The sequence below is a fragment of the Scylla paramamosain genome, chromosome 2, assembly GCF_035594125.1.
Source record: "Scylla paramamosain isolate STU-SP2022 chromosome 2, ASM3559412v1, whole genome shotgun sequence".
In the NCBI taxonomy this organism is placed as follows: Eukaryota; Metazoa; Arthropoda; class Malacostraca; order Decapoda; family Portunidae; genus Scylla; species Scylla paramamosain.
In genome coordinates, this window is record NC_087152.1 from 26126912 (window position 1) to 26145159 (window position 18248).

Genomic DNA, 18248 nt, shown 5'->3' on the forward strand with positions numbered 1-18248 from the left:
CTGAGTTTCAGTGAGTAAAAGAAGATGAAGTTTAGAAGAGGAGAGGTGGTGTTCTACAGATTGAAAATTAGATCTTAGACCGCGAATGTTGTAGAAGTTAATGAAGAAAAAGTTGAGGGGGGTGTCAAGACACTTAGGGTCGTTGACAGAAATGCAGTCCGACCTGGGGACATTTATGGTCCCCTCCCCAGATGGGGACTCTGAGGCTGGTGTAGGAGTCACCATGATGATTTTGAAATTTTTGAGGGAAGGATGTGTATGTTATTAGGTGCTTGTAGTTTTGTGTGGAGGAAGAGAGTTGTCTTTAGAGGGCAGGCTGTGACTGCCCCCTTGTGTTGTGAGACACAAAGGGAAATGTTCAGTGAGGTCACAGCTGGGTTTAATGATAAGTTCACAACACACCCTGAACAGTGCTTTAGACCTCACTGGGAGTAATTATCATTACTTGATTGTTACTTGATTGTTACTTGATTGTTACTTGATCTGGTCACATAGCTCTTCTAAAATCCAGCTCTTCCAGCAGTTTCTTGATTTCTTGCCTCTTTACTTGTATCTCCTGTATTCCCTCATTCTGTGATACTATTTTCAATATCATAAAATCAGTTTCCTTTGTAAATGCAGACTGAAAAATCTCATTCATTAGGTCACTCATCTCAGTAGTTTCATAAATTCTTCCTTCTCTTCTTAATTTGTTTATGTCATCCCTGTTTCATTTTCCCATTTATGTAGCTGTAAAAGAGTTTGCATTGCATTTTTTTTCTTATTATCTCACTTTCAAAATTTCTTTCTTCTTTTCTTCTTATTATACCATATTCATTCCTTGCCTTTCTGTATTCTCCCCTAGTATTTGTGTTCAGTTTTCTCATAATTTTCCTCCATCCCCTGTCCTTTTTCTTTTTTGCTTCTACTCACCTGCCATTATACCATTCATGCTTCCAAATTTTCACTTTATAACTTGGCACAAACTGTTGCACCCTGTCTCTATACTTGCTCAAATGTATCTCATATTTTTCTTGCACTACTTTACTTTTAAATAGCTCTTTCCAGTTCTTTTTTCCATAAATTTTATTAGGTTCTGCAAAGTTTGCCTTAGCATAGTTCTGTCTCCCATTTCTAAATTGTTCATTCCTGTGCAGCACTTTTTCCTACTATGGTACTATTTCTATTGTCACATGATCATTTCTTTCCAGTGGACTCAATGAATACTTGGTCTACTTTCTGGGATTTTTGTAGACACTAAGTCCAGCTGTGATGGTTCTTCTCTGTATATTGTAGGTTCATTCACCCACTGTCTGATTGTATTGACCATCATGGTATGCATGGTATGTTGATGATACCACCCTGCACTTTTCTACGTCTTTTTGTAGACATCCAACCCTTCAGAAAGTAAACAGTTCACACAGGGATGCCATAGAACACCTGACTTCTGATGTCTCTAGAATTTGTGATTGGGGCAGAGCAAACTTGGTATTGTTCAATACTTCAAAAACTCAATTCCTCCATCTATCAACTCAACACAACATTCCAGACAACTATCCCCTCTTCTTCATTGACACTCAACTGTTCCCCTCTTCTACACTGAACATCCTCGGTCTGTCCTTTACTTATAATCTAAACTGGAAACTTCACATATCATCTCTAGCTAAATCATCTTTTATGAAGTTAAGTGTTCTGAGACATCTCCGCCAGTTTTTCTCACCCGCCCCAGCTGCTAACTCTGTGGAAGGGCCTTATCTGTCTGTGTATGGAGTATATTTCACATGTCTGGGAGGGTTCCACTCATACCACTCTTCTAGACAGGGTAGAATCAAAAGCTCTTCATCTCATCAACTCTCCTGTAACTAACTGTCTTCATTCTCTTTCTCATTGCTGTAATGTTGCATCTCTTGTTATCTTCTATCACTATTTTCATGCTAACTGCTCTTCTGATCTTGCTAACTGCATGTCTCCCTCCTACCATGGCCTCGCTGCACAAGACTCTCTTCTTTCTCTCACCCCTACTTTGTCCACCTCTCTACTGCAAGAGTTAACCAGTATTCTCAGTCAGTCATTCATCCCTTTCTCTGATAAACTCTGGAACTCCCTGCCTGCTTCTGTATTTCCACCTTCCTATGCCTTGAACTCCTTCAAGAGGAAAGTTTCAAGACACCTATCCTTCAATTCTTGACTACCACTTCTGACCATATTTGGGGAGTGGCATCTCAGTGGGCTTTTCTTTTACTGGATTTTTGTTGCCCTTGGCTGGTGTCCCTCCTACATAAAAAAAAATAAATAAGTAAATATATAAAAAAAATAAGTTCTTCACTCCATGACCTGACATTTTCTTTCACTTCCATCTCCTCCAGTTTAATTCCTTTAGTGTTGAAGCTGCCTACTAAGAGCACTTTGTTACTTTTTCTTATCATTTCCTCTGTGCTATTTCTTGTTTCTAGTTTTATAGTTTTATATCTATTGGTCTCCCATGCATTAGTTTTCGGTGGTATGTACATCACAGTAACTTTCCTTTTTTTTAACTTTGTAACGCCACCCCCCCCCTCCGGTTCCCCCCCTCCTCCCTCCTCCTCACCGGTCCGATCAGAGCTCTAATGAGACGAGGCAAAGATCTTCACGGCGAAGAAGAAAAAAGAAGAGGAAGAGAGAAGAGGTGAAGCACGCACACACAATAGAAAAAAAGAAAACATTTTTGATTGGTAATGGTTCTCGCCTTCATCGTCATGGCCAGAGGGTAGGGAGAGGTTAATTATCACACAGTACCTACAGTGTGGCTTTATTAGGAGGAACGAAAAATATAAAAATAGCAAAAATAATTAAATGAATAATATTGATGGGATTCTTTGGGTTGACTGACCCACTATGACACTTGAAATTCTGGTATGGCATATACACTTATACTCCGTTACTTAACACTACGAATACACAAGAAAATAATTACTTTTATAACTCCTCAAGAGTACCATTGATTCTGGGCACCGTTATATCCCTAAATAGCGTCACAGCCTTCATCCATCACTTCTCTACGGCAATAATATTGCTCACAACACATTCACAGTAGATTATATTTGACTAAAGAAACATTACATGGCTAACACTCCCAAGACTCTGTGGCCTGTCTCCACGTGGGACCAACACCGGCTATTTTATCTGTTGCCAGAGGGAAGGGAGACGCCATTCTGTCAACACGTACAGTCACTATATCTTCACTAGAGACATGAATAATAAACATGAACACAGTAATATTCACTTCTAAATAAAAGAAAAATAAAATATTTCAGAGCTACGAGACCCACCTGTTGCCAGAGGGAAGGGAGACGCCATTCTGTGCTCTCTCCCTCAACACCCACAGGCCTCTGAAGTTATTGGAACCTTAGCTAGTTCTCTCTCTCTCTTCTTTCACAAATAATTTTACTGAACCGTGAGTTTAAATAAAAATGCAGGAATAATTGGCTAGCAAGGTGAGCATATAGGCTGGACATTAGTTGAAGTTAATAATTGAATTCTAAATTACTAACATATTTTATAAGCTAGGGAATGACACCTTATGAGTTACTGGTAGGCTGACGCAACATGATGTAATCCTATTATTCGTATTACCACTGATTAGAGAAAACCACAGTTGAAATAAGTAAAGACTATTTATAACAAATGTTTCAAGACTTTTAAATCACTCCCACGAATACACGCCTTATAAATATATTTTTTCATATAATCACTAAACCTTTAATTACCGCTATTATCCTCCTCTTCACCGCAAGCTACAAAAGAAAACAATTATTGGGGAGACTCAAAGAAACACAGAAATAATAAAAAGGAGCGTTACAACTTCATTTGATCCTAATCACAACACTCAAAGCTTCTGCCATTTCATCACCATATTCAACTTCATCAACAACAATATCCTCTTTTACCAATATCACTGCTCCTGCTCCTCCCTTTCCTTTTCTATTTCTCCTCCATGCACTATAACCTTCCTTTGCAAATCCCAACTCTATTTCCTCTTTTAGTTTGTTTTCCATTAAACATACCACATCTGATTTATTGTTCTTTAGGTAGTCTTTAAGTTCCAATAGGCTCAACACCAAACCATCTATATTAGTATACATAATCTTTAAACTTCTGCCTGGTGATCTTGTGTGGCATCTTTGTGGCACCTTTTCCATACTTTCATGTCCAGAACTTTCAAAATGAATCTCCTCGCTTGTTCTTGTGTTCTCTCCTTGTTTTTTGACTGGGCCTCTACTCTCAACTCTTTCAGTTTACTTCTCTCTCCTTTGTTCATGTCTCATTTTTATCCACATTTCCTTCATTTCTTCTACTTTTACCAATTTTCCTGTTCTTTGCAAGACATGTTTTGCTGCTGTTTGTGACATGAATCTTATTTTCATTGGTCTTGTTCCATTTTTGTTGTACTTTTTCAATCCTGTAAACCTCTTCAATTTGTTCAACTATCTCCTCTCCTTCCTCTGCCATTTCTGCTATAATATCCTTAACCCTTTTTGCCTCTTTTTTTTTTATCTGTAGCTATTTTCATGAGTAGGTTCTCCTTGGCCTCAAATACCATCACATTCATCTTTCTCTGTACCATGTCTCTCACAAGATTACTTTTTTCCTTTATTATCTTAATCACTTGCTTTTCCATGTCCTTATTGTGTTCCTGTTGCTGTTGCCTTATTATCTCCTCCATATCTGCCTTTTGTTGTTGTTCTCTCTCTTCTTTTCAACTTTTGACTTCTGCTGTCACTACCCTTTCACTTTCCCATCCTTAATCTCTCTCTTTCTCTCTCTCTCTCTCTCTCTCTCTCTCTCTCTCTCTCTCTCTCTCTCTCTCTCTCTCTCTCTCTCTCTCTCTCTCTCTCTCTCTCTCTCTCTCTCTCTCTTTTGTAAAGCTTTCTTTAACACCTTGTTCTCTTCCTTGAGTTTTTTTATTTCTTTATAGTACTTCTTGTTTAAGTCACTATTTTTGTCACCTCTTCTCTAAGTTCTTTGTTTTCCTTTCTTTTTCCATCTTCTTCTTCATCTCTATTATATCACTGGATATCTTTTTTTACATTGTCACCACCCACCTCCCTCTCTCTTCCTTTCATGTCTTTATTATCACTGCTAAGTGACATATTTCTTTTTGTATTTTGACATTTTCTTCAATTTTCCACATTCGTTTATTTGTATGAGCTACACTGAGGTCTTCTTCCTTGAAACCCTCAAAAATATTTGCCATGTCCACTGACATCTTCCTTCTTGATATTCCCTGGTAAGATAATGTTTACCTGTACGCTACTCTCCCAATCACCTTTTCGGCCACTTCCCAATTTACACTTCACTTCCCCTGCACTCACACATCACACAATTCCCTATTATGGAGACAGGACTCAAGCTCAGCTCCCCTGTACAACCAAAACCTAGTTAACTCCTTGGAGCTGCTGTGGATGTGTCCAATTAGCTGGGCGGCACAGTGTGTGTGTGTGTGTGTGTGTGTGTGTGTGTGTGTGTGTGTGTGTGTGTGTGTGTGTGTGTGTGTGTGTGTGTGTGTGTGTGTGTGTGTGTGTGTACTAACAATACAGGGTGTCCCATAAATTAAGGTACATACCTTGGGATATGATAGTTCAAGTAATCCTGGGTCAAAAATACTCTATACACACACACGCTGTTTGCTTTATTTTGTGAGAAATTAACATGTAAGTTGTGTGTTGTGGGAGCTGCTTGCCTGGAATCAGTTTCCTGATGATGGATAGGTCATGGAGGCCCACAGGAATGGCCAGCAAGATCCCCTCACCTAACACCAACGGATTTCTTTCCTTTGGGGACTCATGAAATCCTTGATGTACAAGAACAAATCATGTTACAGAGAGGAGCTGATTCACCCCACTGAGGAAGCAGCAGAGCAGATAAGGAATGACAGGAGCGAAATGATGCACTTAGGCAGTCACTTGATTGACAAGGCTTACCATTTAAATGTCAAGATGATGACTGTCAAAGGGGATGACATTTGCAGTGAATTGCCATGTATGTTTTAAAAAGCAGCACTGAATAACCACTGTATTGCTGTGTTACCTGCACATTTTCTTCAGACACATACAAAAATTTAATCTGTCATTTGCTATTTCCTGTAAGGATTTGACTGCATACGTTGAACACAAAAAATTATCACTTCATGCTGTGCAGCACCATGTGAGTACGTAATGAGCCACGTAATGAGCCAAGGAGGGAGGAAAGAGACGGAGGCACACCCAGGCAAGCAGCTCCCGCAATTCACAACTTAGCTACGCATTAATTTCTCACAAAATAAAGCAAAACACAGCATATGTGTATAGAGTATTTTCAATTTAGAATTACTTGAACTATCAAATCCCAAAGTGTGTACCTAAACTTGGAGGACACCATGTAAAAACTAAGAAAAACACAACAATCTACAACTAAAACACAGGGCATTATAAGCTTAATTCCTATACAGTTATTTCCAATAGTCAGGATAAAGTCACTGATCACATAAGGTAAGACTAGATCCACATGCATACATATGCAGGCACACTATATGTACACACCAGCATATGTATGGAACTGGTACAATCTGTCCTGGGAGTCCACATACATTCCTGTCTTGGTCACTTCAGATGCCCCTCTTCCAGTAACGTAGACAGTGGCATTCATGGGGCCAACCAGCTTAGCCTTGGAGCGACAAGTAACCTTCTCCCTTGTCAGTGTGTCTCCAGGTTCTCGTCCACTGTATCACAGGGGATGCCTCCAACAAAGGCCCTGTTATGGGAGTTAAGGATGTGAGGTAAGGCTACAGCTTGAAATGTGCAATCCCTAATATCTCAGCGCCTTTTCTTTATTAACTGGCTCTAATGGTGTTGGAAGCTCCCCTGATTGAAATGATAGTTTAAAAGGCTTTAGTGGATGTTATCAGGGTTTTCAAGGGCATTTTCATGATTCAAGTAATGGTTTAATAAGGTCAGTAATAGTTCAACAGACTTTAATGGATGTTACCAGGTTTTTCAAGGGTGTTTTCATGATCAAGTAATGGTTTGATAAGGCTAGTGACAGTTTAACAGGTTTTAGTGGATGCTGTCAGGGTTTGCAAGGATGTTTTTGTGATTCAAATAATGGTTTAAAAGGGTTAATGATACTTTAACAGGTTTTAGCAGATGTTCTTATGGTTTGCAAGGGTGTTTTCATGATTCCAGTAACATATTAAGGAAGGACAGTGACTAATACTAAACTAAAAACTCCACAACACAACACATACTTGGTAAGAACACTCCCACTCTTAGCTTCACTGGAGACAGGATTAGTGTAGTCAAGCTTGTAGTGTTTGCTGGTGTGGAAATTGCCGTGAAGATCCAAAACAGAACCTGGCAGTGACCAACGAGGAGCTACTGTCTCAATATTAGGTGACCTTGCCCAGCCATACTAAGGAGACAGTGACACAATGCAGGAGATGAGAGAAATGTGTAGAACTGGGAAAGGGAGGAGATGTGTATGAGTGCAATACATGCTGTGGGTGCAAGGGGATGACCTCTAATGAATGGGAGAAGAGAATAGAGCGCTGATATGAATGAGAGAGAGAGAGAGAGAGAGAGAGAGAGAGAGAGAGAGAGAGAGAGAGAGAGAGAGAGAGAGAGAGAGAGAGAGAGAGAGAGAGAGAGAGAGAGAGAGAGAGAGAGAGAGAGAGAGAGAGAGAGAGAGAGAGAGAGAGAGAGAGAGAGAGAGAGAGAGAGAGAGAGAGAGAGAGAGAGAGAGAGAGAGAGAGGTGACAGTCCACTAAGGCACAATATGCACAATGCACACACTGACCTGACCCTCTGATGTGCAAGGTCATGCTGCCCTGTCACTCAGCACATTGGGCCTTCTGCCAGTAATGGATGCCACCAAGGCTGTCCCTGAGAGGTCATAACAGGTCACATAAGAGGTGACATATAAGAAGTCATACAATTATGAACAAATTTACAAGTTTATAGTAAAAATTTTCAGATGTTTTTAAGTGTGTGTGTGTGTGTGTGTGTGTGTGTGTGTGTGTGTGTGTGTGTCTGTGTGTGTGTGTGTGTGTGTGTGTGTGTGTGTGTGTGTGTGTGTGTGTGTGTGTGTGTGTGTGTGTGTGTGTGTGTGTGTTTCCAGATTTCTGCAGTACTTTGCAGGAAACTATTCTTAATATCCTTCTACACACACCCTTCTTCTTCATCTTCTCATGCCCTCTTGTGCTTCTGAAGTCTCTCACCACCAAATTACTCTGGTCCAATTTTTCACAGGCCGACAAAATCCAATATAAGGCCATCAGATCACCTCTCTCTCTTCTCTCTTCCAAGGGTGGGTAGGTTTAGTTTTAGTCTCTCTTCATATGATAAGTCTGATAGGGTCAGAGGCAACTTTGTCGCTGCTCACTGTATTCTTTCTAATTTCTTTATGTCCCTTTTAGTGCTGGGAGACCACATCACTGCTGCATATTTCAAACTAGGTCTTATCATTGCCAGTTACATCCCTAATCATCTCTTCATCCAGATAGTTGAATGATGTTCTTATGTTTCTCACCAGATTATATGTTTCCCCTGTCTTTCTTCTTACATGTACCTCTGAGGACAACTTATCAATGACAGTAATTCCAAGGTCTTTCTCTTCACTCTTCACTTTTATTTCCTCATTACCCAATTTATAACTGAAGACTGGCATCACACAACTATGCCCAAACTTCAACTTTCCACATTTTTTTATGTTAAACTCCATTTTCCAAGTGTCACTCCAATCCCAAATCACATTAAGATCTCCTTGTAGAGCTTCACAATCCTCTGTCCTCTCCACTTTTCCTATCAATTTTGCATCATCAGCAAATAGACTCATGTAACTATTCATCCCTTCCATCACATCATTCACACAGGTAGCAAACATGACTGGTGGTAGTACTGAACCCTGCAGAACACCACTAATTACCTCTCTCCATGATGACTTTTTATCTTTGACCACTGTTCTCATTTCCCTTCCTCTCAGAAAGTCACTGATCCAATGTAGGAGTGCTCCTCTCAGCCCACCAGACATTTCTCATTTCCACAACAGTCTGCTGTGGGGCACCTTATCAAAATAAACACAATCTGCCCATCCCTCTCTTTCTTGTACCATATCTATGACTGGAGTAGAAACACCTTAAATTTGTTATACATGACCTTCCTTTCCTAAATCTGAATTGTCTGTCTGTTAATATTTCTCTCTTTTCCAGATATTCACTCCATCTTTGCTTCACTATTCTTTGGCACAATTTTGGGCACCACTCCTTCCCTTAATGAAGTTATGATGAGTTTGTAAATCATGTGTGCAGGTTGATCTCTGCATTCCTTCACCACCCAATCAGACACTCCATCAGGTCCCTGTGCCTTCCTCACATCCAAGTCTTCCATCATTATTCTTACCTCATCCACTGTTACCTCAATCTCACTCAGTCCTTCTACTATCACACCTGCCATCACCGGTCTACCAAATGTTCCCTCTCCAGTGAAGACACTTTGAAAGAAGTCATTCAAAACCTCTGCAATTTGTGCTTCTTCTTCAACATGTTTACCATTTATTTTCAGTTTGTTAAACCCATTCTTATTCTTCATTTTACTGTTCTATAGAACATCCTTGGTTCATCCTTACATATGTCTATAATATCTTTTCATGAATTCTTTATTTCTTCCCTCTTTGGAGTATTCATTTCTCTCCCTTTTATATGTTGACTCCACTCACACTCACTTACATACTGCTCTTCTACCCTCCCTCCCTCCTCCATTTCTGCCATCTCTCCCATAACTCCTCTGCTTTTCCTTCCTTCTCCCTTGTCTCTATATCTCCACTTACCTCTTTCTCTTTCTCTTCTCTCTCCCTAACCCAGCCATTCTCTCTCTCTCTCTCTCTCTCTCTCTCTCTCTCTCTCTCTCTCTCTCTCTCTCTCTCACACACACACACACACACACACACACACACACACACACACACACACACCTTTTTTTCCATCTGGTTTCTTCTGCAACATGAAAACCACATCCTTCTGATATTAGTACTTAATTCTCCTCAGAGCCGCCACCACCACCACCACCACCACTGCCACAACCACTATCATTATTTTCACCTTTATCTTTACTCAGTTGGTGTTGTTATGGTTTCCAGGGGCATTTTCATGACTGACAATGCAAGGATTTTGCAAGAGAGAAAGAAAATGCCCCATGAGAATTTTGGTGATCATCTGTATGGCCTTTGAAAATGTTTTTTTTTTATGAGAAAGCAAAGCATTAAGAATACGAACAAGATAGAATTAAGCTAACACAGGAAGCTGGTAAGTTAGTTTGTTGTATACTAAATGCAAGGTCTTGTTTCTGGAAAGTTGTGCTTCAGGTTAAAACCAGTGACTGTCAAGATTAACACATGTTCCTCACAAAACTTTTCCTACAGTGCAGTATACTATAATAGACACAAACACATACAAAAATAAATATTACTACTACTACTTTTCTCCTGTAAGAGGGCCACTGGCCAGGGGCAACAAAAATTTTGAATAAAAAAAAAAAAAAAAAAGCCCCAGTTTTACTACTACTCCAGTAGTAGTAAAACTATATAGACTACAGACAAATGAGTAGTAAATACAACATCAAATCAATCCTTTAGGACCAAACCTAGGCATGTTAATACATCACTGGAATTCTGTCTGCTGCTGATCCCGTCATACAGAATCATTAGCTATTTGTGGTGGGTTCCCACGGCAGAGGCTTCACGCAGCAGCAGCACCACCACACGAGTAGCAGGCACACGCACCACACTCAGCCAGGAATGCATTTTCCAAAGCAACTGTGGATAATGAATAAAGAAAAAATAATAATTAGCCTTGAATTGATTTTCCAGAGCACCTGTGAACAGAGAAGAAATGAATAGAATAGTAAATACTTCAGAATAGTAAATGTGGCTACATTTCAACATATTTTTTACCTGGCTGGTCTCACAAGAGAGAACCCCTTCAGGGCCAGTTCAGGGTCAGCTCACCAGCACTATCAAAAAGACACCAAAGTCTGTACATGCTTATCTAACTGCCTGGCAAGTGTGCCATCAGCCCAAGACAAATAATAAATCTGACTAGCAGCACAGCGTATATGTCACCAGCAAGAATCAAACAGATGTACACCTGAGAAGTTGGACAAACTGTACCTAAAATCATCAACAGAATTAGATTCAGGCACACTATTGGCAAGAAAATTCCAGATTTTCATCACTCTGAGAAAAATGTGTGCCTGGCATCACAACAACTACAAGGAATGCTGACAGAAGTGGCTCAGATGAACAGGTCTGCTGCATTAACTGTATGGACGGCCTCTAGTGCTGACAGCAGTGGCCGAGGTGTACAAGTCTGTTGCATTAATTGTATGGATGGCCTCTAGTGCTGATAGAAGTGGCTGAGATGAACAGGTCTGCTGCATTAACTGTATGGATGGCCTCTAGTGCTAATAGAAGTGGCTGAGATGTACAAGTCTGTTGCATTAACTGTGTGGATGGCCTCTAGTGCTGATAGAAGTGGCTGAGATGTACAACCCAATGGGCACGGCACGTGAATTCGATGTGGATTATTCATGGATTTCTGGTGAAATCTTGAGTACGCAAGTATTCACTAAATTTCCATGTCTTTTCCACATGGATAACTGGTTACCAGATTCACGTGAATAACTGGAAAAAGAAATCACGTGATTTCTTTAGTAATTTTATACACGCATAAATCTGGTACTTGAATTCACGTGATAATACATTACTAAAAATGGCATTCTGGGCGTTAATTATATGCTTTTGTTAACATTAAATTTAAAATAAAATAGTAAAAATAAGGTCAGTCCAGAACATTATACATCCACCTTGATTAATTTTAGTTGTTATATTTCATCTGTAGCCTACTAATGATAATCCATATATTTGCAACCTTCATACATATATATAGGCTACAAAATTTTGAGCTGCCCGCTAAATCAAATAGTCTACCCGGCCGCCAGGCAATGCACCATGCAGTCACTGAAACACGGAGATTAAATTGAGTATTCATCTCTCTCTCTCTCTCTCTCTCTCTCTCTCTCTCTCTCTCTCTCTCTCTCTCTCTCTCTCTCTCTCTCTCTGATGTATTTATTTTCTTTACATCAATAAATTGTTTTAATTTGAATTTGAATTTTTCTCTATTGTTGTCCGTAAATGCTGGCAAACCACAAAGTAATCATATTATGTATTATGAAATAGATTTCAGGGTAGCATTGTTGGAATATATTAAGGAATTATCACCATAGTAAGCTAAAATAATAGGGCGAGGGAGTTTGCGCAACGCGCTGCTCGGATGGTCTGCCTTGTACGTGCCAGGCTGCCAGCCTCGGCCGTTGGCGCGAAAACTGTGGGAAAGACAGGGACAGTTCAGGAAGTCTCAGGCTGTTTTGGAGCCTTTCGTGGCTGTGCTAGCAAATAGCAGGTATGTAGTGATGTATTCAAGTGTGAGGATTACCTGTGGGCAAAGTGTAGGATGTCAGTGGAGTGTACAAGGAAAGGGAGAGCGTGATTGGAGAGTGTTGGACAAGAATTTTTAGGCGGCAGTGAATCTAGTCCTAGAGTGTTTCTTCATCTGCTCTAGGGGCTATGTGAGTTGCAGCGGCTGTGCGAGAAGACGCCTGTCTGCCCTACGGTAGTGATAGGTGTGCTCGTCACCTCTTATCCAGAGATGACCCTACCGGGGTGGAGTGGAGTGGGGTGGGGCCTGAGTGGAGTGGTTCTTACCTGGTTTGGGCTCCCGAGGGAACCCCACAATGGCTAGCACGCCAGCCCGGAAATTTTTTAAAAGAACAGAGGACTATAAACTGAAGAAATGGCTGGAAAGTGTGCTATACACCCAAAGTATGTACAAACATCAAGGGATAGTCGGGTGCACATAACCTAACGCCACATATCACTCGCCTACCTGGCCGTCTTGCCACGGTTTTGGGGTAATGAACAACGCTTATTTATATTTGAATACATGGCCGAAGATCTTTTGTCATTAAGACACCCATTTATTAAACAGGTCTAACACCTCTACACTCGAGAACCCCGTAAAGTAAGATAAATATTAATTCAATTAATGCAATATCTTACCTTGTAATGGGGATAGAGACCCGGCGGGGACACTTATAGAAACCTTAACCATAATGTAAGACTCCAGTAAGGCAAACAAGGCCGTAGGTAAGGTAATCTTTTGGTGTAGCTAAAGTAAAATATTACCACTAAAACTAATGAATCCTAATCTAAAACAATCTAAAATAACCTATCCTACCTAACTTAACCTAAATTACAGGGCGAAGGCAATTTTTTTTTCATTTCCCCACCTAACCTAACCTAAAATAACCTAACCAAACCAAACCAAACCTAACCCACTAACCTAACCTGATTCGAAGTATTGGGGTGGTGGTGAGGGGCAAGTATTTTTTTTACAAACCAAAAAATTGCCAATTTATAAATAGCACATCGAAATCTATAAAAAGAAAGTAGTTTCAACCCGAAAATCCTAATCTGACCTCTGCTATAATAATTCTGCAAAATATTTTAGGCCAAGTATATACAAAGTTTAGATGATTGCCTTAATTATTGTTCACTAACCAAACCCAAGATTTCCTAAGCTAACCTAACCTAACCTTTCCAGAAATTACCTGCCAAAATGGAAGGAAGGGTTTGCCACCCCCTTCCTTGTTCAAGTAGTCATTATGGGTAAAAGTGTAGAGTCCTTTCTCGGCGTTATTACTGGTTTGTTTTTTTCCTCGTTTTCCCAGCACCAACAAACTTTAAGACGTGGCGGGAAGGCGGAGTTTTAGGGTGGAGGAAGCCACATAGGGCAAATTTGGCAAGACCCAAAAAGTCTACTGTGAAAACTATAACATTTTTAGAGAAATTCCCCAAACAAGGAAAATCCCTATCTAGGGAAAATCCTCGATCATACAATGGTGGCAACGCTATGAGCCTAGAGTACCCCATGAGGGGACTGCGCTCCCAGCGACCCACCCTACCTAACGGAGGGGCTGTGCCCCCCTCGATCCACCCTACCTATTGGGGAGCTGCGCTCCCATCGACCCACCCTACTTTTGTTTTGTAAAGTAAACATGGAATTCAAAACATATCCGGAGCTACGCCCCCTTCCCCCCGAACCCCCTTGCCTATCTGGGGTACTGCGCCCCCTCGACCCCCTACCATTTGGTGGCTTCACGCCCCCTCGTCCCCCCTCTACCTAACCTAACCGATAGTCGTTTGGCCATGCAACTTAAGGACTTGGGTTTAACTTGACCTAACTGAGTCATTTTGGTGCGTAACCTAGGGACTCTCAAGTTAAACTTAACGTAACATTAACTGATACCTTGCCTTAACCTACCATCACCAAGTACATGTAATGCATGGTAATGTTGTGATATAGCTAAAGTAGAATGTAACCGTAATTATGAAATAGAGTACTCCAAGATGTTAGAATAGGCAACGTTAAGTAAAAAAAAAGGTAAAGTGGGTGCATTCGCAGTGGCTGCGCGTGGCTGCGGCACTCATCTCCATCCCATTAGCCCTTGGAGCCTGTGGTGGGTAAGAACCCGTTATCTCGGGACACATGGCTGCAGGGAATGACATCCGGGTTTCCACAGTTTACCTTCCCCAGGTTTCCCCAGGTACCCGTTTATCGACCAACCCGAAAGGGATGGATGAACAGCTGGGTGGGCTGTACGCCAACCAGTGTTGCCACTCCCTAAACATAGAAAAACCTAGATGGGTTGCTAAAAACATCAAGATTCCGAAAAAAAGCCTAGATTATTAAACATCATGGCATTTAATCATAAAAAGTAATTCATGACACTTACTTTAATGTTGCTGTGTTTAGTGGGGATGAACTGGCAGAGGATCGTCGCTGTCCGAGTCAGAGGCAGGGTGGATTGTTGCCACCTCACGCTTGTTGCACCTTTCTACATACCGCTGATGACACGCGCCACTTTTCACATCTCCTATTAGGCGTGCTGATGGCTCCCAGTCAAAACATTTTACACTTTGTCGAGCAATTCCTTGTTTTGCTAGAAGTCTATTAGAGATGGTTGTTGCCAGAAGTCTGTTACTTTGCTTTGTTTTTATGATATTAACTTGCGAGAATACCCTTTCTACACAAGCCGATGAGTGTGGCAATGCTAATAGTCCACACATAAGTCTTGCTAGTACTCCAAATTTCATCTTGTTATTTCCATCTTTAACTTTTTGTAGTTCACTCCAGAATGATGTAGGTGTCTGAGTGAGGTTTTGCACAGTTTCCTTGCTATAAATAAGATTTTGCCATTCATCTTCTAAAGTATCCAATTCCTCCTCTTTAACAACCATTGGAAAGTGCACTGCGAGACTCGTGATGTATGTACTTCTGTGAGGTGATACAGCAACTTTAGGGTCAATGTTTTTCATCAGAGCAATAACGCTGTCCTCTTCAAAAGGGAAGCGTTTCTTCATTTGTAAACATAGTTCTACTAGGAAGTTTCGGCAGTCTATGAGGAATCTTTTCCCTGCATCACTGTCATGTATTGGCTCCTTAATAAGCAGGGCACTACATCGACCCCCAAGGTTGAGTTTCTCCAAACTTTGGTATAAAGTGGTGTCTTGGGGATTGATGTTGGACAACTTTTCTGTGAACAAAACATCCTCTTTGATAAACATGCCAAGAATGCTTCTATACTCTCCAGCAATGGATGCATGAAGTGTTGCAAGTCTGTACTGTTCGGACTGAAACTCCAAGTTCATCCTGTCAACTTTACCTAGTACGTAGTTGAGGAAAAGCAGCATGTGTTTTGTTCCACGACTGACCATCATTTTGTATATTTCACCTGCACCATCAAGCTTTACTGCATCTGTTTTCATTTCCCCTTGAAAGAATAAAAGTAGAGCATCCCACTGCTCCAGGATGCGGGCAATTACTTTTCCTCTAGATAGCCATCTTGTCTGGGAAAGCTTAAGCATTCTGTGTTGCGGACTCTTGGTAATGTCTTGAAATACCTGGAACTGGTGTGTCCGCTTGCTGCTACGTGAAAAATAACAGCAAATGTCTCTCAGGAACTGTTCCAAAAATGAAGGCAGGGTGGAGCAAGCATGACTGGCACATAAGGCAAAAGAATGACAAATGCATCCCAGTACAAAAACTGAGGGAACATCACGTTTCAGGTAGGCTTGGAAGCCACTTTTTGAGCCTAACATTGTAGAACAGTTGTCACTTGCAAAGCCAATTATATTGGAGACCGGTATCATTTTCACAGAAAGTAAAGTTTTCACTGCTTTGTAGAGACTTTCAGCAGATGCATCATCAACTTCTATAATATCTAACAGAGCATCAGTTACTTTACATTTCTTGCCATCATAATACCTTACCATCACGGCAAGGATCTGGGACACTGAAATGTCTGTGCTTTCATCAATTATCAGTGAAAACATATTTTCTTGGCACACTTTGGATATATCATGGCTTTCTTCCCATGCTATTCCATCTTGCATCACATAAGCTGCCTTTGTTTTCATAAGTGTCATGTTCTGTGCAGTATCACAATCGGGAAACATCTTCTTGATTACGGGTATTAAGTGATTAGCTTGAGAGAATGGCATGCCATGTTCTGCCATGAAGCCCGTAAGCAGTAATTCAGCACGATGTACTTTTTCTTTCTTGTCAGGTTCTGTTTTTTTCACAACAAATTTGTCAATCACAGTCATGTTTCTCTTGGCAGCGAAGTTTTTTTGCATGTTTTGTGGAATTCTTGTGACTCAACGAGCGTGATTTACTGCAGTTTTTAATTGTTCCGTCACACACACAGCACACTGCACTGAATTTATCTGAAGGATCAGCTTTCACCCATGATTTAAATTCCTCTTCTTCTAGCCACTCCTGTTTGAATGCTTGCTTATACCACACTTTTGCTTTTTTACGTGGTGGTGAATGGTATGTACTGCTACAACCAGGTTGATCCTCATCACTACTCATGGTGAAAATTGAAAGAGCTCTGTATGTTTAACAACAGCCGAGAGCGGAAGCAAGTAAGCAACTGAGCCTTACTGAGGTCTGAGAGTCGACTCGGGATACGTATTATGTACGAGTCGTACTCGTACGTGACATGTCTTAGACGGGTCCACTACCCCCTCGTCTACCGTACGGCGTACGGTAAGGCAAGGACCAGCGGACGGCCGCCAACTGCCCAGGCTGGGATCGAACCCGAAAACTGGGCCCGCAGATTTGTAGCCAGGCATGCTGACCACTGCACCACGGAGGCACTACATTATTGGGAAACTTCCATAGATGATGGTTTTCCTTTTGAGGAGCCTTTAAAAAAATTTTTTTTTTATTTACCATAGACTTTTTGAGTCTTGCCAAATTTGCCCTTTTTGGCTTCCCACACCCTAAAACCTCACTTTCCTGCCAGGTCCCCAAGTTTGCTGGTGCTGGCAAAAACAGAATCAATGAAGCATGGCAGACGCAGAAGCGGCACAATAAGGCGAAAGGTATTTCACTTTATGTTAGAGGGTACCTAGGTGGCACTTCTCCCCACTTTCTGTTTCTGTTTTACGGGTGTGTGAAGGCTTGTGCCCGATCGGTTAGAAAAACAAACCAGTAAATACGTCGGGAGAGAACTCGGCACAATTACCATGAGGGTTTTGATCCCTTCACTTCTCACTTGTGTGGTTATTAGTGATCTATGATGCGTTATTAATAATAAAATACAGAAATACACCTTATAGTACTACTAACATGATATACTGTTATGAATTTAGTGACAACGAAAATGTATATAGCTATGTATTTTTCTTTAACTGGGATGCATTATGCTAAAAATGCAGTGTTTGCAATTTCTTTATGGCATTTCTGCCAGAAACATCACTGGTATTATTTCTACTTCCCCATATGCATACTAAGCCTGTTAATATAGCTGCAGTAGTTTTCATGTGTGTAGTGGTAAAACCACTTTTGTCTGTAAATTATCAGTTACTGAATAGTAACTAGTTTTGAAGAGGTCAGATAGAATGTTTTCAAACTTAGGAAATTAATTTTACTAGGATGTGATGTGAACACAGGGTGACAGGACAGAACCCTGAGGAACACCACTGTTAATAGATTTAGGAGAAGAACAGTGACCGTCTACCACAGCAGCAATAGAACGGTCAGAAAGGAAACTTGAGATGAAGTTACAGAGAGAAGGATAGAAACCGTAGGAGGGTAGTTTGGAAATCAAAGCTTTGTGCCAGACTCTATCAAAGGC

At 40.8% G+C, this 18248-nt stretch overlaps 1 protein-coding gene across 8 annotated transcripts in view; it reads right to left on the reverse strand.

The window, feature by feature from the left end:
- LOC135112227 (fibrocystin-L-like) overlaps window positions 1–17324 on the reverse strand; it is a 42954-nt gene extending 25630 nt beyond the window's left edge. For 2 of the 8 annotated variants that reach the window (XM_064026506.1, XM_064026480.1), the window contains exons 1-5: window positions 13653–14219; window positions 10629–10800; window positions 7789–7874; window positions 7241–7404; window positions 6537–6747 (exon numbers count right to left, since the gene is read on the reverse strand). In XM_064026506.1, the coding sequence (XP_063882576.1) occupies window positions 6537–6642 (106 nt within the window). In that variant the 5' untranslated portion in view covers window positions 6643–6747; window positions 7241–7404; window positions 7789–7874; window positions 10629–10800; window positions 13653–14219. Of the gene's footprint in view, window positions 1–2751; window positions 6748–7240; window positions 7405–7788; window positions 7875–10628; window positions 10801–13652; window positions 14220–14692; window positions 14742–14837 lie in introns of those variants that run through there. The other 6 variants (XM_064026470.1, XM_064026453.1, XM_064026490.1 and 3 more) reach the window with 6 other exon arrangements.
- Window positions 17325–18248: the final 924 nt, after the last annotated feature.